Below are 23,571 nucleotides of genomic sequence, written 5' to 3'. Positions count from 1 at the left end.
CGGTGGGAAGGGAGGAGGTAAAAGGGCAGGTGTTGCGTTTCCTGCGCTTGCACGGGAAGGTGCCGTGGGAAGGGGAGGGGGTGATTGAGGAGTGGAGCAGGGTGTCACGGAGGAAAGGGTCGCTTCAGAATGTATTTCAGATTTTCAGTATCCACAGTATTTTGCTTTTGTTTCATTCTCTGAACTGTTTTCTTTGGAATCATTTTATGAATCAGGAGAAAAGTCTAAAACTACTTCTTCCTCACATTTTGGAGATGCTTACTTTCCCCTCCGCGCAATTGGCCTGGAATTCTAGGGAGTAATATGTTGAATCTCATTATTTCAATGCTTTGCTTGTAAAGACAGGTTGTGAGGACTGAGAAGAAGCACTTAAAATGCCAACAATTGCCAGTAGGCCCAGATTAAGGCCTGAATTTTTAAATTTCTTTTTTGCTGTTACCTCATTCCTCTTGATGACCATGATGTACACAAACACTCCTACAACAGACTGCGGGGAGGTTGAGGTGGCAAAGAGTAAGAGAGGCAAGGAGGAAGAAGAAAGTCAAGAAGGAAAATGTAGATGCCAACTTAGAAAACGAGCCAAACCTGACCAACATCCTCAAGAAAGCTGATCTCAAAAATCCAGCTCTGAATATAGCCTCGTGCCATCTTAAAGCAAGTTAGACTGACAGTGGGACACAGGCTTGTTATAAGCCATGGCTCGGTGGGTCGCTCTCTCGCCCCTGAGCTAGGAGGTCATGAATTCAAGTCCCCACTCCAGAGACTTAAGCACAGAATCCAGGCTGACACTCCAATGCAGCACTGCGGGAGTGCTGCACCATCAGAGGTGCCGCACGTCTTTCAGATGAGACGTTACAACGAGGCCCCGTCTGCCCTTTAAGGTGGACATAAAAGATCCCACGACACTATTTTGAAGAGCAGGAAAACAGTTTTTCACTTAAAAAAAAAACAGATTCTGGTCATTATCACATTGCTGTTTGTGGGAGCTTGCTGTGCGCAAATTGGCTGCCATGTTTCCTACGTTACAACAGTGACTAGACTAGCACTTCATTGGCTGTAAAGCACTTTGGGATGCCCTGAGGTCATGGAAGGCGCTGTATAAATGCAAGTCTTTCTTTCTTGTCATAACTTAAGCTGTAGATATACTTGAAATTTCATTCAGTAACAGTGATGAATTCAGAATTACTGAAGGAGGATTTGTATGCAAAACGCAAGCAAATGATCTTCTATGGCGGTATGCGCCCCCCCCCCATCTCAGAAAACATTGGCTTTTGAGACCTGTTTATGTCTATTTATTGGCATGTTGGAATCGACCGTAATTCTGAGTACGATTTCAAAATCTTTTTTTAAATTCAGTGAAACGCACATCAATCCAACCCTACTCACCAATTTTATTTCCAAACCATGGCATTTCCACAAGAAGAGTGACAGGAATTGTCTAATGAAGTCAGTTAATGTGTTCACACAAGGGAATATCTACCTTATCTCAAAAAAAACAGCTGCAAATGCCATTCCAGAAAGTAAGGGCAGATTGTCCTGCCTTCTGAGCTGGGCTGCTCCTGTCTGGGCCCAGGAGTGCCAAGATCTCCTTGTCGCAGGCACCCCTAGCAGAGGGCCTAGCACTGGTAGGAGGGGCAGTGACGTCAGGCGCAGCCGCAAGCTTCTCAGGCCGGTGGCTTTGTGTTGAGCCTTAGCGATCAGAACCTTCTGATAAGACCAGAGATTGTTCTCCTTCGAAGGTCCTGGGGAGATTTAACACAAAAACTAATGAGGGGTTTTGCTAGAGTAGATGGGAAGGAACCGTTTCCACTGGCAGGAGGGTCGGAAGCTTGCAAGCGCACGGTCGAAGTGGCCTGAAATGATTCCAATCGGGTCGCATTGCAGATGGCTGTCAGCTTGAACAGTCACAAGGTCAGTAAAGTTTCAAAATCTTATCCCAAACCTCCAACAACAAAGTTGTTGCATTTGAATGTCAGCCATGTTACAGGAGCGCTTTTAAAATGCTGCACCAATGACTACAAAGCATGTCCTCCAGCGACTCGTCTCCTTGCAGCTGGACTGTTTCTGACAAGACGGGAAACAGGAGCCAGAAGCACGAAAATGGGAAACCGCTATCAAAATAGGATTAGCAAGGCAGTTAACAGGCTGTTAGCTGCCTTAACTACCTGTCCCACCGGTTCCAGTCAGGTCAGTTTGGGAGCGGCTGACCCGACACTCAGGAAAATTGCGTGGGGGTGGGATGGAGATGGGTTGGCAGTCTGAAGCCATTTTTTCCGATTTTTACTGCAAACCCATCTCCTCAGGGCTATTAAAATCGAACCCTATGGGCTGAATGGCCTCTTTCTGTGCTGTATGATTCTATTAAGATTTCAACATCCAGGAGGGGGGGCAAGGGGGTGGTTGGAACTTGCAAAGTGTTGATTTCTGCTTCAATCAATGTGTGCCCAGATAGGAAAGTCAAAAGTAAACAAAGAACATTCCTCTCACTCTATGAAGAGTATGTAATTATTCTGTCATGCACTCCCCCCCCACTACCACTTCCTCTTGATCCCTTTTTTTAAGGAGCACTAATTTCCCTTCCCAAACCCAGTAACTATGACAACACATAAAACAAAATGTATCACAAACATTGATTATATTGAACAGTGAACCGTTTCAGTTTTATTGCTTTGCAACATTAATAAATGGTCTTTATTAAATGAAAAACACAGTGTTATCTACCTGGAATATGCCATCCAGCGGCAATTAAGACTTTCCCCTTATAGAGTCATATAGAGTCATAAAGGCACAGAAGGAGTCCATTCGGCCTATCGAGTCCGTGCCGGCATCGTTAGTTCCCATTTACAGCAATCCAAATAGGCACCATGTGCTTTACTTTCATAATCACTTCATATTCATATTAAGTCTGTTAAATCAACATGATATATTGTAGATCGTCAATAACCTGTAGTTATTACATCAACAATCTCAATCCTTTAGCATGGATGCATCAACTGCCCATCGCTGCTGACATTCCCCACAACGGCACAAGTCACGCCATAAGATATCTCCGTGAATATATTCTAATAATAGCAGATACAGATGAGTAACTTCAAGACTCCGATCACAATTCTCACTCCCAGTTATCCATTATTCTATGTATAAACCATCTGAACCCCTTGATTAGATTCCAGCCTGTACCTCACTCCATTATCTATTATTCTATTTATAAACCATCTGAACCCCTTGATTAGATTCCAGCCTGTAACTCACTCCCAGGTATCCATTATTATCTATATATATAAAAGGCTAGTGGTGTCTGTCTGTCTGTCTGTCCGGGCATCACTCAAAAGTTATAGAGCGTACCTACACATATGTTATATCAAAAGAAAGGTTATGATTAGGAGGGTGTCCTAGGTGTATTTACTTTTTGGTCAGACAAAAATTGTTCGGACAGTAGACAAAAAACGTTCAAAATTCCGCTCATTAGCGGTTGGCCAATCATACGGGGGAAATCCGCTCATTAGCATTGAGTGACGTGAAGGTTGACCAATCCTACGGGGGGAGTTTCATGGCGTGTGTGGGCGGGGCCTAATCTTTCAAACTGCCGTTAATTCGGCCATCTTTCCCTCAGCTTTTCCTTTTATTCACATTTTAACAGCTGCCACCTTCCTGTTCTATATGGCTTAATGCCAGATCATGTAGTGCAGTTGTCTTCTTACCTATGGGGTGCTTAAAAACCTGAACTTTAATACAGGGAACTAAGGAAAAGAACAAATTAATTCAGTTTTAAATAGTATTTAGGAACAGTTAGAAATGAAGTGATCCATTTCAAGTATGAAGGAACTCAGTTGTCTTCCAGGGAAGGTCTCCCCACCTTGTGCAGCTGGAGGCCCCAGCTGGGGACTCGGGCTTTCCCCCCCTCGGCCCGGTCCTCGGCTCCGTTTGCGGCCGGGGACTCGGGCTTTCCCCCCCTCGGCCCGGTCCCGGGGCTCGGCTCCGTTTGCGGCCGGGGACTCGGGCTTTCCCCCCCCTCGGCCCGGTCCCGGGGCTCGGCTCCATTTGCAGCCGGGGACTCGGGCTTTCCCCTCCTCGGCCCGGTCCCGGGGCTCGGCTCCGTTTGCGGCCGGGGACTCGGGCTTTCCCCCCCTCGGCCCGGTCCTGGGACTCGGCTCCGTTTGCGGCCGCGGGCCGGGGACTCGGCCTTTCCCCCCCTCGGCCCGGTCCCGGGGCTCGCCTCCGTTTGTGGCCGCGGGCCGGGGACTCGGCCTTTCCCCCCCTCAGCCCGGTCCCAGGGCTCGGTTCAGTGTCCGGGCCTGAGGCGCTAGGGAGGGAGAGGGGAGGGAGGGAGAGGGGAGGGAGGGACAGAGAGGAAAGCAGGGAGAGACAGGGGGAGGGAGAGAGAGAGGGGGGAGGGAGGGAGAGAGGCAGGGAGAGGAGAGGGGGAGAGGAAGAGAGAGGGAGAGGGGAGGGAGGGAGAGGGAGGGAGAGAGAGCGGGGAGGGAGGGGGAGAGGGGAGAGACAGGGGCAGGGAGAGAGAGGGGCAGGGGAGAGAGAGGGGGAGGGAGAGAAAGAGTGAGGGGGTGGGAGAGGGAGGAAGAGCTTGCCTTCTTCCTTCCTTCCTTCCTTCGCAGGGGTACATCGGGCCAGGCCTGAGGCGCTCCTTCCCCCCCTCTCTCTCCAGGCTAATCCCGAACTAAATCCAGCAGTCTCTCTCTCTCCCCCCCCCCCCGTCTCCCTCTCCTTCTCTCTCTCTCCCCCCCCCCATCTCTCTCTTCTCCCCCCCCATCTCTCTCTTCTCCCCAGTCTCTCTCTCTCTCTCCCCCCAGTCTCTCTCTCTCTCCCCCCCAGTCTCTCTCTCTCACTCCCCCGTCTCTCTCTCTCTCTCTTCCCCCGTCTCTCTCTCTCTCTCTTCCCCCCAGTCTCTCTCTCTCTCTTCCCCCAGTCTCTCTCTCTCTCTCTCTCTCTCTCTTCCCCCCAGTCTCTCTCTCTCTCTCTCCCCCCCCAGTCTCTCTCCCTCTCTCCCCCCCAGTCTCTCTCTCCCCCCCAGTGTCTCTCTCTCTCTCTCCCCCCAGTGTCTCTCTCTCTCTCTCTCCCCCCAGTCTCTCTCTCTCTCTCCCTGCCAGTCTCTCTCTCTCTCCCCCCCAGTCTCTCTCTCTCCCCCCCAGTCTCTCTCTCTCTCCCCCCAGTCTCTCTCTCTCTCCCCCCCAGTCTCTCTCTCTCTCCCCCCCAGTCTCTCTCTCTCTTCCCCCCAGTCTCTCTCTCCCCCCGTCTCTCTCTCTCCCCCCCAGTCTCTCTCTCTCTTCCTCCCAGTCACTCTCTCTCTCCCCCCCAGTCGCTCTCTCCCCCCCAGTCGCTCTCTCCCCCCCAGTCTCTCTCTCCCCCCCCGTCTCTCTCTTCTCCCCCCAGTCTCTCTCTCGATCCCCGGGCCTCTCTCCCCCCCCAGTCTCTCTCTCTCTCTTTCCCTCTCTCCTTCCCACACAGACAGACAAACTCATTTATTATATATATAAAAATTATTTCTACATTTTTCATAACAACATGCCCTCAAAAAACCCTCGGCACCGCCGGGCACTCCAGCTAGTTCTATTTATAAACCATCTGAACCCCTCGATTAGATTCCAGCCTGTAACTCACTCCCAGGTATCCATTATTCCATATATAAACCATCTGAACCCCTCGATTAGATTCCAGCCCGTAACTCACTCCCAGGTATCCATTATTTTCTATATATAAACCATCCGAACCCCTCGATTAGATTCCAGCCTGTAACTCACTCCCAGGTGTCCATTATTCTATGTATAAACCATCCGAACCATTCGATTAGATTCCAGCCTGTAATTCACTCCCAGGTATCCATTATTTGATGTGTAAAAAGTAAAAGTGAATTTAAAACAAAGCCAACCTGACACAACAATATTCGTAAATCTCAATAAAATCCTATTATGCGTATTCTTTGCCAAACAATAGAGCCAGTATTGATTAGGCTTTGCAGAATTATCAAAGTTATTGCAGTTTGTAAAATACCGTTAACTGACAGAGGAACAGCTCTCAGTCGACCCTGAGCAGCACTGTGGTAGCAAGGTAATTTTCTCTTTGGGTCAGCAATCCTGGAGTGGCCATTTCTTTCACAGTAAGTAATTATTCAGTCAGTGACAGCTAAGGTGGCGCTGATTTGCGACTGTTGTGTTGCCGTGGTTACCATCATCTGGTAGTTAACTTTTGTGAAGGTGGAAGTAGGTACTGCAGAACGTGCAAGTGCCGGCCACGGTGTAGATTTGATTTGATTTACTAACAGTTGCTTAATTGGCTGCGAATGAAACCAAAACCTGCAGCTTGCATGTGTGGTAGGAATCGGAGCATATCATGCTGGAACTGTACAATGCTGGAGCCAGACTGCATCTCGAGTACTGCACCACGTTTGCTCACAGAGACTTGAGGGAGACATCACAGCCCCAGGGGGCATTTTAGATAAGAACCATAAGGCTGATTTCTGGCGTAAGAGGACTGGGCTTGTTAGCCTTGAAAAGTAGGTGACTTAGTCCTCCTTAGAGCAGAGAGAGTTAAGCGGAGATTTAATAGCGGTATTCAAAATCATGAAGGGTTTTGATGGAGTAATTAAGGAGAAACTGTTTCCAGTGGCAGAAGGGTCGATTACCAGAGGACACAGATTTAAAGTAATTGGCAAAAGAACCAGAGGAGAATTTCTTTACTGCAGCGAGTTGTTGTGGTCTGGAACGTGCTGCCTGGAAGCAGATTCAATAGTAACTTTCAAAAGGGAATTGGATAAATACTTGAAGGGGAAAAATTTGCAGGGCTGTGGGGAAAGGGCGGGGGGAGTGGGATAACAGGACAGCTCTTTCAAAGAGCCAACACAGGCACGATGGGCCCAATGGCCTTCTTCAGTGCTGTATCATTCGACGTTATAACCGAGAAGGAACCTTTGTTGAGGTGTACAATGTTAACCGTTTTGAAAAGGTAAATGTGGAGCACTATTTTAGTACTGGTGTCAGGAAGTTCTTCACACAAAGAATGATAAACACAAGGAAATTGCTTCTAGTTTGGGTACGAAGGGCACGAACCTTGGAATCATTTAAGCGACAGTTGGATGCTTTACGGAGATGTAGGTTTTTTCCAGATCGATGAGCTAAAATTAGGCTGACTGTCCTTTCTCACCTTTATCTTGTGATCTTGAATTATTGCAATTGGTTCTGATTATCTGTAATGCAGCTTGCGATTCAGTTCTACAGTGGAGATTCACTGGACGGGGCCCTGTTACAAAGTCAAACTGTGAAAGGAGTTAGCAGGAGTAACCCCTTCCCAAACTTTTATTTTCCCCCCAATTCTTTTGTGAATTTTGTGCCCGTGAAGGAGCAAAAGAAAGAACTTGAATTTATAACGGGGCCTTTCGCGATCTCAGGATGTCCCAAAGCGCTTTACAACCAATGAAGTACTTTTTGAAGTGTAGTCACTGTTGTAATGTAGGAAACGCGGCATCCAATTTGCGCACAGCAAGCTCCCACAAGCAACATTGTGATGATGACCAGATAATCTGGGGTTTTTTTTGTGATGTTTATTAAGGGATAAATATTTGCCAGAACACCAGGAGATCTCCCCCCTGCTCTTCTTCGAAATAGTGCCGTGGGATCTTTTACATCAAGGAGAGGGATGTTCTTCCTGAGAAATGGAATGCATTCCGTTTCAAGCAATGAGCCTGTTTTTCTGTATTCAAGATTATAGATGCATTGTCATGGCCCAATGGGAAGAAGCTGGCAACAGTGATACTGAACACTGGCCACCAGAATGGATAGACAGACGACTCAGGAAAATTAGCACTTAAAATGGCGAGGTACTGCCACACATTCTGCCCTGAAGTGGTTATGGTGCTGGACAAACCAGAAGTCATGAAACAACAACAACTTGCATTTAACATAATAAAACGTCCCAAGGTGCTTCACAGGAGCGTTAGCAAACAAAATTTGACACCGAGCCACATGAGATATTAGGGCAGGTAACCAAAAGCTTGGTCAAAGAGGTAGATTTTAAGGAGCATCTTAAAGGAGCAATGAGCAGTAGAGAGGTGGAGAGATTTAGGGAGGGAATTCCAGAGCTTCGGGACTAGGCAGCTGAAGGCATGGTCACCAATGACGGAGCGATTAAAATCAGGGAGGCTCAAGGCCAGAATTGGCAGACCACAGAGATCTCAGGGGGTTGTAGGGCTGGAGGAGATTAGGGAGGGGCGAGGCCATGCAGGGATTTGAAAACCAGGATGAGAATTTTAAAATCGAGGCGTTGCTTACCGGAAGCCAATGTAGATCAGCGAGCACAGGGGAGATGGGCGAGCGGGACTTGGTGCGGGTTAGGACACGGGCAGCAGAGTTTTGGATAACCTCAAGCTTATGCAGGGCAGAACTAGGGAGGCTGGCCAGGAGTGTATTGGAATAGTCAAGTCTAGAAGTGACAAAGCATGGATGAGGGTTTCAGCAGCAGATCAACTGAGGCAAGGGCTAAGACAAGCGATGTTACTGAGGTGGAAATAGGCGGTCTTGGTGATGGCGATATGTGGTAGGAAGCTCATCCCGCCATGGCACATTGTGAAACCAAACCTGGTCATTTATGGCCAAGCACCAGGGCTTCAAAGCTGCTCCTTTGTTGTAAGAACCCATCCTGCCATCCCTACCTGGTCTGGGCCACACATTCAATCCCACGGTATGTGGGAGCCTCTTAATGCACTCTGAAGTCGCCAAGAATCTCACTCAGTCAAGGAGAGGACCCACTACTACTTTCTCAAGGCAACTAGGGATGGACAAGAAAGATGTTGCCTTGCCAGTGCTGCCCATATCCAAAAACAAATAATAAAATAATCTACCCCTTCTGCATTACCGGAGACAGGAAACCATGGTTAGAGGTAGAGTAAAAATACCCTTGCTGTGAAGCAGCAATGCGCGTCAGCCTAAACCTCAGTACAGTTTCTTCACCCAGAGAGTGGTGAACCTGTGGAATTCTCTACCACTGAAGGCAGTTGAGGCCAATTCATTAAATATATTCAAGAAGGAGTTAGATATATTTCTTAAGGCTAAAGGGATCAAGGGATATGAGGAGAAAGCAGGGACAGGGTACTGAATTTGGAAGATCAGCCATGATCTCATTAAATGGCGGAACAGGCTCAAGGGGCCGAATGGCCTACTCCTGCTCCTATCTTCTATGTTTCTATGTAGCACTCCTTACAACACCAGCGTGACGTTTTACCATTACCATTTCCCAACAAGCTCATCCTTTGGCTTCTTTGAGTGAGATTGCCACATTAGAGGAGGTTTTGTGCTCGGGCCCACAACACAGTCAGAATTGGGTTGAGACTCCCCAGACACATTCCACATAGCACAGATGAGACCTTCATCCTATTAGTCCGAGTTGCCTTCAAATCCAAATCCCAGAGGTGAAAGGTCAAGGGAGAGGCCAGTTTAAACACAGCCGCATCTTAGTAGCTAAACATCACCGACAGGTTGGCCATTATACACCCCGCCTGATTTTCCTTTCCATTGACTTGACGGTGTGTCCTGCCAATCCGGTGACCAAAGTTACCATATTCCCCTAAAAGTCACGTGACACTTTAACTGTGTCCATGACGACAAACACCTGCCGTACTCGAACCAATCCAAAAACACGTCGCGGTCTCTGAACACGTCGCGGTCTCTGAACACCTCTCACTCAAACTTCTCCCCACATCCTTTCAGTGGCCATGTTGCTTCCTCACCTTGCCCCTCCCCCTGCCCACAAGCTACTAGAAAGGGGAACGCTCCTACTCATGATGAGCAAAGCCATGGGAGATCTGATAATATTAAGTAAATGACATAAATGTTTTGATACTTTTTTCATCGTTATGAATTTGAAGTTGGACAATCTGAATATCAATGGATGTTGTCAATCAGAAGTGAAAGTATGAAGTTGGAAAGAGATAGATTGACTGGGGCTAAAAGGGTTAAATTATGAGGAATGGTTGCATTGACTCGCCTGCTGTTGCCTTGCCTATAGACGATTAAGGGGTGATCTAATTGAGGTGTTTAAGATGATTAAAGGAATCGATAGGGTAAATTAGAGAGAAACTGTTTCCTCTGGTGGGGGAGCCCAGAACAAGGGGGCATAAACCTTAAAATAGAGCTCAGCCGTTCAGGGGCAATATCAGGAAGCACTTCTTCACATGAAGGGCAGTGGAAATCTGGAACTCTCCCCCCCAAAAAGCATTTGCGGCTGGGGGGGCTGCTCAATTGAAAACTTCAAAACTGAGATTGCTACAGTTTTGTTTGGCAAGGGTATTAAGGGTTATGGAACCAAGGAGGTTAAATGGAGTTGAAATACAGATCAGCCATAATCTAATTGTATTGCGGAGCAGGCTCGCGGGGCTGAATGGCCTCCTCCTGTTCCTAGTGGTTCACTGATTTGGTGTGCTGGCACCGGCAAACCAGACAACGGTGAGGTACGGCAAAAAATTTTGGCTGCAATTTCCTTCCCGCTCCTGACATGGCACTTCCCCAATCACAACTGGGCACTGACCACACTTCCCAGGCACTGCTTTGTTATCAGGGCCTGGGGGAAAAAAAAGGCAAATGGGTTCAGCTTAATCTCCATGAATCTTCAGAGAGTTACATGCCGTTTCTGATGCTGCAGCACCGCTCAATTCAGCACTGACAAAAACAAATGATAATGGTAAGTGACTACACAGCTTATCTATTGGAGCAGAGCTGTCCTTTAGGTAGATTTGACTGCATAAATACGTGCAGACTGTAATAATAAGGACGGTTTTCTACAGGCTATGTGTTACTGGCCCTTTACAGGGACATAAAGTAAACTGTTTACAACAAAATGTACTTTTTTAAACTGCAATTTAAATTTTAGGTTTGCAATTTGATTAAAATTAATTTATTTTAAAAGGATTTGTTTTTTCTTCGACTATTTCTGAGACAGTTTTTAACATTTCCCATTAAGGTCTGCATTTCAAAAAAAAAATAAAGTATTTACAAACAGTGGTTGCTGACATTTCTCAGTGTTTCTCACCCTATGTAAACTTGAGGCCATCCAAAGATCGGCTGCCCGTGTCCTAACTCGCACCAAGTCCCATTCGCCCATCACCCCAGTGCTCGCAGACCTACATTGGCTCCCGGTTAAGCAGCGCCTCGATTTCATAATTCTCATCCTTCTTTTCAAATCACTCCATTGCCTCGCCCCTCCCTAACTCTGTAATCTCCTTCAGCCCCACAACCCCCCCGAGATATCTGTCCTCCTCTAATTCTGCCTTCTTGAGCATCCCTGATTATAATCGCTCAACCATTGGTGGCCGTGCCTTCTGTTGCCTTGGCCCTAAGCTCTGGAATTCCCTGCCTAAACCTGTCTGCCTCGCTACCTCTCTTTCCTCCTTTAAGACGCTCCTTAAAACCTACCTCTTTGGTCAAGCTTTTGGTCATCAGCCCTAATTTCTCCTTATGTGGATCGGTGTCAAATATTTTGTCTTAAAATACTCCTGTGCAGCGCCTTGGGATGTTTTACTACATTAAAGGCGCTATATAAATACAAGTTGTTGTTTTGTTTTGGTTGCTTTTATCGTCAGCCATGGCTCAGTGGGTATCTCTCTTGCCTCTGAGTCAGAAGGTCGTGGGTTCAAGTCCCGCTCCAGAGACTTGAGCACAAAATCCAGGCTGACACTCCCAGTGCGGTACTGAGGGAGTGCTGCACTGTCGGAGGGGCCGTCACTCGGATGAGACGTTAAACCGAGGCCCCGTCTGCTCTCTCACGTGGACGTAAATATCCCATGGCACTATTTTGAAGTGGCCTGGCCAATATTTATCCCTCAACCAGCACTACTAACAGCAGATTATCTGGTCATTAGCACATTGCTGTTTGTGGGATCTTGCTGTGCACAAATTGGCTGCCGCGTTTCCTACGTTACAACAGTGACTACACTTCAAAAGTACTTTGTTGGCTGTAAGGCGCTTTGGGACGTCCGGTGGTCGTGAAAGTCGCTGTATAAATGCAAGTCTTTCTTTCTTTAAAGGAGTGGAAATTTTCCGGCTTCTTGGTGCATGGGAACACCACCACCTCCAAGTTCCCCTCCAAGTCGCACACCATCCTGACTTAGAAATATATTGCCGACCCTGGAACTCCCTCCCTAACAGCACTGTGGGAGTACCTTCACCACACAGACTGCAGCGGCTTAAGAAGGCGGCTCACCACCACCTTCTCGAGGGCAATTAGGGATGGGCAATAAATGCTGGCCTTGCCAGCGACACCCACATCCCACGAATTAACAAAACATTTCAAACCCCTCTATCACATTTCTACTTAACCTTCTTTGTTCTAATGAAAAGAAGCCCCAGTTTCTCTAGTCTCTAACTAAAGTCTCTCATGCCTGGAACCATCTTAGTGAATCTCTTCTGTACCCTCTGCATAGTCTTGGCATCTTTTCTAAAGTAAGGCGCACAAAGCTGGACACATTATTCTAATTGTGGCCTAATCAATTATTTCTTCAGGTTTCGCATTATCACTTATCTCAGCTGCTTCATACCCCTATTTATAAAACCTACAGTCCCACATGCTCTCTTTGTGCAGCATCCTCAACTTGTCCTCCAACCAGGCTGATACCTGGGATGGCAGGAATGACGTATGAGGAGAGATTGGGTCGATTGGGCTTATACTCGCTGGAGTTTAGAAGAATGAGAGGGGATCTCATTGAAACTTATAAAATTCTGACAGGACTGGACAGACTAGATGCAGGAAGGATGTTCCCGATGGCCGGGGAGTCCAGAACCAGGGGTCACAGTCTAAGGATGAGGGGTAAGCCATTTAGGACTGAGATGAGGAGGAATTTCTTCACCCAGAGAGTGGTGAACCTATGGAATTCTCTATCACAGAAGGCAGTTGTGGCCAATTCATTAAATATATTCAAGAAGGAGTTAGATATATATCTTAAGGCTAAAGGGATCAAGGGCTATGGGGCGAAAGCAGGGACAGGGTACTGAATTTGGATGATCAGCCATGATCTCATTAAATGGCGGAACAGGCTCGAGGGGCCGAATGGCCTACTCCTGCTCCCATCCTCTATGTTTCTATGTAAAGATTTTTATATCTGAACCTCCAAATCTCTCTGCTGCTCTATTGCTTTTGCAGTATTGACATTTAGTGTACCTGCCCTGTGCTTACTCATACTCCCAAAACGTATCACCTTGCCTTTTTTTCAGCGTTCAATTTCATCTTGACATTTATCTACAAATGTGCCATTTGTATCGAGAGTAATCAAGTGTTCCAATTGTCTTACAGGATGTGGAGATTAGACTAAACGTGGCTAAGTATCTATCACGCATCAATGAACTGCTGAACAGAGTCCCTCGACAAATGCTCCTGCTCCTAAAGACTAATGACCTGCTTCGAGGGATTGAGACATCGCTCCAGACCCGAGCCAATGCTAGTTCCTTTATCAACATGTCGCGCTGCTGTGTCAGAGCTGTGTCCAGGTAGGTTAAAGTGCCTGGTACCCAGACGCTACCATCCCTTTCAGGTGCCAAGTTCAAAGACGAAGGGCAGATTTTCATGCATCTAGGTCTTTTGGATCACTTGGGCATGGAGGAAAAATCAGGCTGGCTGCCTTGTTACCGTGAAGGTCCTCCCCACCCCAGTTTTCCTCTCTGCGTTGGGCCCAGGTCATCCAATGTGCCCAGGAATATCTGCCCTTGGGGGTTCTTCCATAGTAGCTTAGTTTGTAACTACACTCTCCAGTGCAGTGCCAGACCTGACAGTCCAGGAAATTCCCAAGTTCATTCCCTGGTTCATACTGGATTACCTGACCGCTGCTGGTGTGGTGATCGGGGCAGTACCGTTGGTCTGGCTCCCTGCACTACTGAGTTGAAAAATTAGCCAGGTTTATTGCTCCTGCTTGCTATCTGGTGACTCCTGCTGAAATGTCAGGTCAGGACAGGAATGGGCCTGACTCCGATTGCAGTTATGGTCAAATAGCTGCTGATGTCGATCCATAGAAATACATAGAACATCGAAACAGGCCTTTCAGCCCAATCAGTCCCTGTTGTCTTTTACCTTCCATGTGAGCAAATAGTTCTAATCATTGTTACCCTGTCCCCTATTCCTTCAACGATAGCAAAATACTGCGGATGTTGGAAATCCGAAATAACAACAGAAAATGCTGGAAAACTCAGCAGGTCAGGCAACATCCGTGGAGAGAAATTTGAGTTGACGTTTCGGGTCGAACCCTTCTTCAAAACTGGAAAGAAAAGAAGATAGATCGGAGGCAGGGCTGCGATCGGACAAAAGAATAAAAGAAACAAAAGAAGTAAAAGAGACAATTGAAGAAGGGTTCGACCCGAAACGTCAACTCAAATTTCTCTCCACGGATGTTGCCTGACCTGCTGAGTTTTTCCAGCATTTTCTATTGTTATTTCCCTATTCCTTCAACCTCTTTTCCTTCATCTATCTATCCAATCCAATTTTGAACATAGTTTCTGCCTCAATTGCTACAATAGACTAGGCCTATATTCTCCAAAGTTTAGAAGAATGAGAGGTGATCCCATTGAAACGTACAACATTCTTACAGGGCTTAACAGGGTAGATGCAGGGAGGATGTTTCCCCGACTGGGGAGTCTAAAACCAGGGGTCACAGTCTCAGAATAAGGGGTTGGCCATTTAGGACTGAGATGATGAGAAATTCCTTCACTCAGAGGGCAGTGAATCTTTGGAATTCTCTACCCCAGAGGGCTGTGGAGGCTCAGTCGTTGAGTATATTCAAGACAGAGATCGATAGATTTTTTGGATATTAAGGGAATCAAGGGATAAGGGGATAGATCAGGAAAGTGGAGATGAGGTAGAAGATCAGCCATGATCTTATTGAATGGCGGAGCAGCCTCGAAGGGCCAAATGACCTACTCCTGCTCCTACAGGTAGACTATCCTTTATCCGAAAACCTCGGGACCAGCCGAGTTTCGGATAAAGGAGAATTTTGGATTTCGGAAGGTGGGTCGGCGGGGGGGCGTCGGCGGGGGGTCGTGCGCACGACTTACGCTGACGCTCAGCGTAAGTCAGTCGGGGCCGGCGGGGGGGTCGGCGGTTGTCGGGGCTGGCGGGGTCGGCGGTTGTCGGGGTCGGCGGGGGGATCGGCGGTTGTCGGGGCCGGCGGGGTCCGCGGGGGGGTCGGCGGTTGTCGGGGCTGGCGGAGTCGGTGGTTGTCGGGGCCGGCGGGGTCCGCGGGGGGGGTCGGCGGTTGTCGGGGCCGGCGGGGTCCGCGGGGGGGGTCGGCGGGGGGGATCGGCGGTTGTCGGGGCCGGCGGGGTCCGCGGGGGGGGGTCGGCGGGGGGTCGTGCGCACGACTTACCCTTTATCCGAACTTCCGAAACCGGAACCCTCTAAAAACCGAAGGTTTTTTCGTTCGTACGCACGACTTACGCTGAACGAAAAAACCTTCGGTTTTTAGAGGGTTTCGGTTTTCGGAAGTCCGGATAAAGGGTAGTCTACCTGTATTTCTTATGTTCTTATGTAACCCTGGAACTGAATTCCACAGCCACATAACTCTCTGTGTAAAGATGCTTCTCCTGCCTTCTGTTTTAAATCTCTTACATTTAATCTTTGATTCTTCATTCTTGACCCTTCAACCATTGGAAACAGTCTGTTTCTATCTACTCTGTCCCAACCTTTCATCATTTTAAACACTCCTATCATATTGCCCCATAATCTGCATTGTTCTAATGTGAAAGACTGAATTTTTCAAGCCTTCCTATGTATTTGTATTGCCTCATACCAGGCATCATCCTAGTGAATCTGTGCTGTACCCTCTTGAAAGCCTCAGTCTCCTTCCTGTCATGTGGAGCTCAGTACTGCACACACAGATCTAACTGAAGTCTTATTAAGGTTTTATATAGATTCAATCGTTACATCTTGGCTTTTATATTGTATAACTCTTGAAATAAAACCAATTCCATTTGCTTTTTCTTTAAAAACCTTATCATCCTGAGGTTCTGCTTTTAACGTTCTATGAACTTAAACCTTCAAATCCCTCTACTCTTCCACAGCACCGAGCCTACTTCCATTTAGAGTATAATTATTGCACTTTTTTTTAACCCAAGTGCATCACCTCACACTTACTGACATTGGCCCAGAAATTGGTGTCGGGGGCTTCCCGCGGGTGCAAGCCCCCGACCTACACTTACCTAGCGCGCCGGCAGTTGAGGCCTGGGCCTGCGTGGATTTCCTGTCTGTGGCCCAGTCCAGCTCCCGGCGCGCTGTGCTTGCGTGATCCAGCGACGTACTTAGTCTGATGCGTCGGCTGGGATCACATGAGCACTGGGCAGCCAATCGGAGGAGGGAAAAGCCCATTCATGAGTTTGACATAAGACCTGTCAATCTCATGAAAACCCCGGGCGCCCAAAACAGTACTTAACCTTAAAATAAAATTTTTAAAAACATCACACTATTTAAAAGAACTATAAATAACTTTAAATAACTATATTAAACAATAATTTAAATTTTTGAAAAAAATAATTTTATAAAAAATCGGGGCTAAAAATACACTTACCTTACTGTAAAGCCTTTAAAAATAATAAACCTGTGGGAAAAAAATTCTAATTTTAATTAATAGACCACTTACCTTTTAAAATTAAGTCCTTACATCTGCTTTTTTAAAGTGTAAAAAGTGGAGGCCTTCACTGAGCGGCTGCAGGGCATTCTGGAGGGGGAGGGAGAACAGCCAGTGGTCGTGGTCCACATTGGTACCAACGACATAGGTAAAAAGAGGGATGAGGTCCTGCAGCAAGAATTTAGGGAGCTAGGTGAAGGATTAAGGAGCAGGACCTCAAAGGTTGTAATCTCTGGATTACTCCCGGTGCCACGTGCTAGTAAGTATAGGAATAGGAAGATAGAACAGATGAATGCGTGGCTAAAGGGATGGTGCAAGGGGGAGGGCTTTAGTTTCCTGGATCACTGGGTCTGCTTCTGGGAAAGGTGGGACTTGTACAAGTCGGACGGTTTACACCTGAACCAGGGGGGAACCAATATCCTTGCGGGGAGGTTTGCTAGCACTGCTGGGGAGGGTTTAAACTAACTTGGCAGGGGGTTGGGGTACAGAGTGGAGCTATAGTAGGGGGTGATTTACGGCCAAATACAGAGGGAAAAACAAGTCAGCTGGGAAGGCAGAGCAAATATGTGAAGGCAAAAGAGAATATGGCAGGGCTGGAAGGCATTTATTTTAATGCAAGGAGTCTTGCAAATAAGGTGGATGAACTGAAGTTGTTGTTGAACACATGGGAGTACGATATTGTTGCTATCACGGAGACATGGTTGAGGGAGGGTCAGGACTGGCAGCTCAATATTCCGGGGTATAGAATCTTCAGGCGAGACAGAGGGGGGTGTAAAAGGGGAGGGGGTGTTGCAATATTAATTAAGGAGTCAATTACTGCTGTAAGGAGGGATGATATATTAGCGGGTTCCTCTAATGAGGCCATATGGGTAGAACTTAAAAACAAAAAGGGGGCAAGCACTTTGCTGGGAGTGTACTATAGGCCCCCAAACAGTCAGGGGGAGATAGAGGAACAGATATGTAGGCAAATCTCCGAGAAGTGCGAAAATAATAGGGTAATAATAGTGGGGGATTTCAACTTCCCCAATATAAATTGGGACAGTCAGAGTGTGAAAGGCTTAGAGGGTGCAGAATTCTTAAAGTGCATCCAGGAGAGCTTTTTGAGCCAACATGTAGAAAGTCCTACAAGAGAGGGGGCGGTACTGGACCTAATTCTGGGGAATGTAGCCGGGCAAGTGGTGGAAGTGTCAGTAGGAGAGCATTTTGGCGACAGTGACCATAATTCGGTGAGATTTAAGGTGGTCATGGAAAAAGACAAAGACGGCCCGGAAATAAGGGTTCTAAATTGGGGGAAGGCCGATTTTAATATGATAAGGCAGGATCTGGCCAAAGTGGACTGGGAGCAGCTGCTTATAGGAAAATCCACATCAAAACAGTGGGAGACTTTCAGAAGGGAAATAGAGAGAGTACAACGCCAACATGTTCCTGTAAAGGTCAAGGGTGGGACCAACAAGCAAAGGGAACCTTGGATGACAAGGGATATACAGAAATGCATTAGAAATAAGAGGGGGGCTTTTGGCAGTTACAAAAGACTAAAGACAGAAGAAGCCCTAGAGGAGTATAAAAAGTGCAGGGGCATACTTAAAAAAGAAATTAGGAGGGCGAGGAGGGGCCATGAAATAACACTGGCGAGCAAAATAAAGGAAAATCCTAAGATGTTTTATAAGTATATTAAGGGCAAGAGGATAACCAGGGAAAGGGTAGGGCCCATTAGGGACCAAAGTGGCAATCTGTGTGTAGAGCCAGAGGATGTAGGCGGGGTTTTAAATGAATTTTTTGCATCTGTGTTCACTATGGAGAAAGACGATGCAGACATAGAAATCGGGCAAGGGGACTGTGACATACTTGAACATATTAGCATCGAGAGGGAGGAGGTGCTAGCGGTTTTAGCGGGCCAAAAAGTGGATAAATCCCCAGGCCCGGACGAGATGTATCCCAGGCTGCTGTGGGAGGCAAGGGAGGAGATTGCAGGGGCTCTGACACTAATTTTCAGAACCTCTCTGGCCACAGGGGATGTACCAGAGGACTGGAGAACAGCTAACGTAGTACCATTATTCAAGAAAGGTAGCAGGGATAAACCAGGGAATTACAGGCCAGTGAGTCTAACATCTGTGGTGGGGAAATTATTGGAAAAAATTCTGAGGGACAAAATTAATCTCCACTTGGAGAGGCAAGGATTAATCGGGGATAGTCAGCATGGCTTTGTCAAGGGTAAATCATGTCTAACAAATCTGATCGAATTTTTCGAGGGGGTGACTAGTGGGGTGGATGAGGGAAATGCTGTGGATGTGGTGTACATGGACTTCAGTAAAGCTTTTGACAAAGTCCCGCATAGGAGACTGGTCAAGAAGGTAAGAGCCCATGGGATCCAGGGTGCCTTGGCGCGTTGGATCCTAAACTGGCTGAGTGGCAGGAGGCAGAGGGTGATGGTCGAAGGTTGCTTTTGTGACTGGAAGCCTGTGTCCAGTGGGGTACCTCAGGGATCGGTGCTGGGTCCCTTATTGTTTGTGATCTACATAAATGATTTGGATGAAAATGTAAAAGGTATGATCAGTAAGTTCGCAGATGACACGAAAATTGGTGGGGTGGTAAATTGCGAGGAGGAAAGCCTCCGGCTACAGGACGATATAAACGGGTTGGTCAGATGGGCGGAAAAGTGGCAAATGGAATTTAACCCTGAAAAGTGCGAGGTGATGCATTTTGGACGGACAAATAAGGCAAGGGAATACACAATGAGTGGTAGGACCCTAGGAAGTACAGAGGGTCAGAGGGACCTTGGTGTACATGTACATAGATCCCTGAAGGCAGCGGAGCAGGTAGATAAGGTGGTTAAAAAGGCATATGGGATACTTGCCTTCATTAGCCGAGGCATAGAATATAAGAGCAGGGAGGTTATGATGGAGCTGTACAAAACGCTGGTGAGGCCACAGCTGGAGTACTGTGTGCAGTTCTGGTCGCCTCACTATAGGAAGGATGTGATTGCTTTGGAGAGGGTGCAGAGAAGATTCACCAGGATGTTACCTGGGATGGAGCGCCTCAGCTATGAAGAGAGGCTGGACAGGCTGGAGTTGTTTTCCTTGGAGCAGAGAAGGCTGAGGGGGGACCTGATTGAGGTGTACAAAATAATGAGGGGCATAGATAGGGTAGATAAAGAGGAACTTTTCCCCTTAGTGGGGGGGTCAATAACAAGGGGGCATAGATTCAGGGTAAGGGGCAGGAGATTTAGAGGGGATTTGAGGAGGAACTTTTTCACCCAGAGGGTGGTTGGAATGTGGAACTCAATGCCTGAAAGGGTGGTGGAGGCAGGAACCCTCACAACATTCAAGAAGCATTTGGATGAGCACTTGAAATGCCATTGCATACAAGGCTATGGACCAAATGCTGGAAAATGGGATTAGACTGGACAGGGATGGATGGGCGGCGCAGACACGATGGGCCGAAGGGCCTCTTTCTGTGCTGTAAAACTCTATGACTCTATGACTCACGCATGGGCAAACCTGGAAAAAAAAAGGAAGTTCAACGCGCACGCGCAGACTCCTGCGCGCACGCGTTCAACCTCTGAACCCCTTGGTTCAGAGGATCGGAAATGCCGGTTTCCCGCGCATGCGCTGTGCATGCAGAAAACCGGCACTTCCATCGGGCCCACGCGTGAGTACACGGTGTTTACTCGCGCGTTGGGACACTAATTTCTGGGCCAATGAATTCCATCTGCCACTTTTTAAGCCATCCCCCACCTTATCAATATCCCTTTGCAGCTTTCCTTTGCTCTTCCACAGACTTAACTATACCTCCTATTTTGGTATCATCTGCAAATTTCAACACCAATCCCTCTATGCCTCTCTATCCAAATCACAGTACACAATGCTCCGCCACATTACTGTAGCACTCTCGCCTCTGAGTCAGAAGGTTGTGGGTGCGAGTCTAACTCCAGAGACTTGAGCACTAAAATCTAGGCTGACACAGGCAGACCAGGCTGCCAAGAGAAGACAGGATATGCTCTCACTGCAGTCAGGGAGTAGTGGAGACAGAGATGCACTTCCTCACAGCCTGCGGAAAATATCAGGGCATCAGGGAGAATTTCTACCAAAAATTCTCACAAATATGCCCTGATTTCAGAAATCTGAATGACAACCAAAAACTCCCATTCCTACTGGGAGAGGAGAGAAGCTGTATAACACTGGCGGCACACTATGTTACAGCTTGCCATGAACAGAGGGACAACCAGTAAACTAAGAAAAGAATATATATAAACAATGCGAATGTATATTTATACACTCAGGGATATACCTGTTTATACACTGTATGAATAGAACTGCGTTTATGTGCTAAACCATAAATGTATTTTGATGCTTTGGCAACATAAGATGTAACTTATCATGCCAATAAAGCGATTTGAATTGTGAATTGTGAGTGCTGCACTGTCGAAAGTGCCGTCTTTCAGATGAGATGTTAAAGCGAGGCCCCGTCTGCTATCTTAGGTGGATATAAAATATCCCGCGGCACTATTTCGAAGAAGAGCAGGGGAGTTCTTCCCGGTGTCCTGGGGCCAATATTTATCCCTCAACCAACATCACTAAAAAACAGATTATCTGGTCATTATCACATTGCTGTTTGTGGGAGCTTGCTGTGCGCAAATTGGCTGCCGTGTTTCCTACATTACAACAGTGACAACACTTCAAAAAGTTCTTCATTGACTGCTTTGGGACGTCCTGAGATCGTGAAATGTGCTACATAAATGCTATTTTTTTTTCTTCAGAGGGAGGGAGAGAATTGAACAGATTTTATTTTGATGGGAAAACCGTAAATAAAAAAAGGCCAAATTGAAAAGATGAATAAAATGCTGGTGGTTTTCTGAACGATCACATAAAGCCTCGTACTGCCTGCATTACTTGTGCTCTGAGGATGTTAATACACATTTTCTGTTTGATTTGGCAGGTATGAAAAAGATAAATCTAAGTCCTGGTACGGGAAGCTGAAAATCTCCTTGGCAGAAGCTCTCATTCTTTGGCAGATCAATCTGTACGAGGTCTTGCTCTGGATTAAGGCATCGTCGCTGGGGAGTTGGATTGGTGACATCCTGGGACATGATCGTTCTCGGCAATGAAGCCACTCTCTTTCAAAGAAGACTATTAATATTTATTCTTGGGTCCCCCCCTGCCCCCCCCCACCCCCGCCACATTTAGAAACCACTCTGGCCAGCTTTCAGATTCCTGTGTGTTGTGATGTTGTAGCAGGTCCGGCCTAATTAATTCATGGTCTTGCGCGAGTTGGCTTCTGTCAGTGTTAAAGGTTAAATTCATTATCACACTTCCTGTCATTTATTTGGGAGGCCCATTGTGTTGATTAAGCCGTTTAGCCTGTCCGCATCAGCGATCTGATTCTGGGATATATCTGAATAAAATGATGACCTCGGATGGTGCAGTTGTCCATCCATAAGAACATAAGAAATAGGAACAGGAGTAGGCCATTCGGCACTTCAAGCCTGCTTTACCATTCAGTAAGATCATGGCTGATTTTCTACCTCAACTCCACCTTCACACACTATCCCCATATCCCTTGATTCTCTTAATATTCAAAAATCTATCGATCTCTGTCTTGAATATACTCAACGACTGAGCCTCCACAGCCCTCTGGGGTAGAGAATTCCAAAGATTCACCACCCTCTGAGTGAAGAAACTTCTCCTCATCTCAGTCCGAACTGGCTGACCCCTTATTCTGAGACTGTGACCCCTGGTCCTAGACTCCCCAGCCAGGGGAAACATCCTCCCTGCATTTACCCTGTCAAGCTCTGTAAAAATGTTGTATGTTTCAATGAGATCACCTCTCATTCTTCTAAACTCTATAGAGAATATAGGCCTAGTCTACTCAATCTCTCCTCATAGGACAATCCCCCCATCCCAGGAACCAGTCTGGTGAACCTTCATTGCACTCCCTCTAAGGCAAGTATATCCTTTCTTAGGTAAGGAGACCAAAACTGTACACAGTACTCCAGGTGTGGTCTCACCAAGGCCCCGTATAATTGCAGTAAGATTTCTTTACTCTTAAACTCCAATCCTTGGTAATAAAGGCTAACATAGAATTTGCATGTCCTCCATGTCTGAACATGACCATCAAGCCCCTCTGATGGCTCCGCTCCCTTGAGTATAGAACATCAGGGAAGTCTTGCTGCAGTTATACAGGGTACTGGTGAGGCCACACCTGGAATACTGCGTACAGTTTTGGTTTCCATATTTAAGAAAAGATATACTTGCTCTCGAGGCAGTTCAGAGAAGGTTCACTCGGTTGATTCCGGAGATGAGGGGGTTGACTTATGAGGAAAGGTTGAGTAGGTTGGGCCTCTACTCATTGGAATTCAGAAGAATGAGAGGCGATCTTATCGAAACATATAAGATTGTGAGGGGGCTTGATCGGGTGGATGCGGTGAGGATGTTTCCACTGATGGGTGAGACTAGAACTAGGGAGCATAATCTTAGAATAAGGGGCAGCCCTTTCAAAACTGAGATGAGGAGAAACTTCTTCACTCAGAGGGTAGTAAATCTATGGAATTTGCTACCTTAGAGAGCTGTGGAAGCTGTGACATTAAATAAATTTAAAACGGAGATAGACAGTTTCCTAGCAGATAAGGGAATTAGGGGTTACGGGGAGCGGGCAGGGAAGTGGACGTGAGTCTAGGTTCGGATCAGCCATGATCCTATTGAATAGCGGAGCAGGCCTGAGGGGCCGTATGACCTACTCCTGCTCCTACTTCTTATGTTCTTATCAAGGGGTGATCTAAATGAGATGTTTAAGATGATTAAAGGGGTTGGTCGGGTAGATCGAGAGAAACTATTTCCCCTGGTGGAGGCAGTTGAGAACCAGCGGGTATAACCTTAAAATGAGAGCCAGGCCATTCAGTGGTGATGTCAGGAAGCACTTCTTCACACAAGATGTGGTGGAAATCTGGAACTCTCTCCCCAAAAAGCTGTTGA

At 47.0% G+C, this 23,571-nt stretch overlaps 1 protein-coding gene across 2 annotated transcripts in view; it reads left to right on the top strand.

Moving 5' to 3' along the window:
- The window catches only part of adck1 (aarF domain containing kinase 1), a 719,907-nt gene extending 697,465 nt beyond the window's left edge, over positions 1-22,442 (top strand). The window contains exons 9-10 of one of the 2 annotated variants that reach the window (XM_086002658.1): positions 13,288-13,481; positions 21,539-22,442. In XM_086002658.1, the coding sequence (XP_085858784.1) occupies positions 13,288-13,481; positions 21,539-21,707 (363 nt within the window). In that variant the 3' untranslated portion in view covers positions 21,708-22,442. The remainder of the gene's footprint in view (positions 1-13,287; positions 13,482-21,538) is intronic. The other variant, XM_086002659.1, reaches the window with a different exon arrangement.
- The last annotated feature ends 1,129 nt before the right edge of the window (positions 22,443-23,571 follow it).

This window comes from Somniosus microcephalus, chromosome 12 (genome assembly GCF_052327205.1).
Source record: "Somniosus microcephalus isolate GS21.2 chromosome 12, FLI_Smic_1.0, whole genome shotgun sequence".
Taxonomy (NCBI): Eukaryota; Metazoa; Chordata; class Chondrichthyes; order Squaliformes; family Somniosidae; genus Somniosus; species Somniosus microcephalus.
This window is presented reverse-complemented; position numbering and strand designations above follow the sequence as displayed.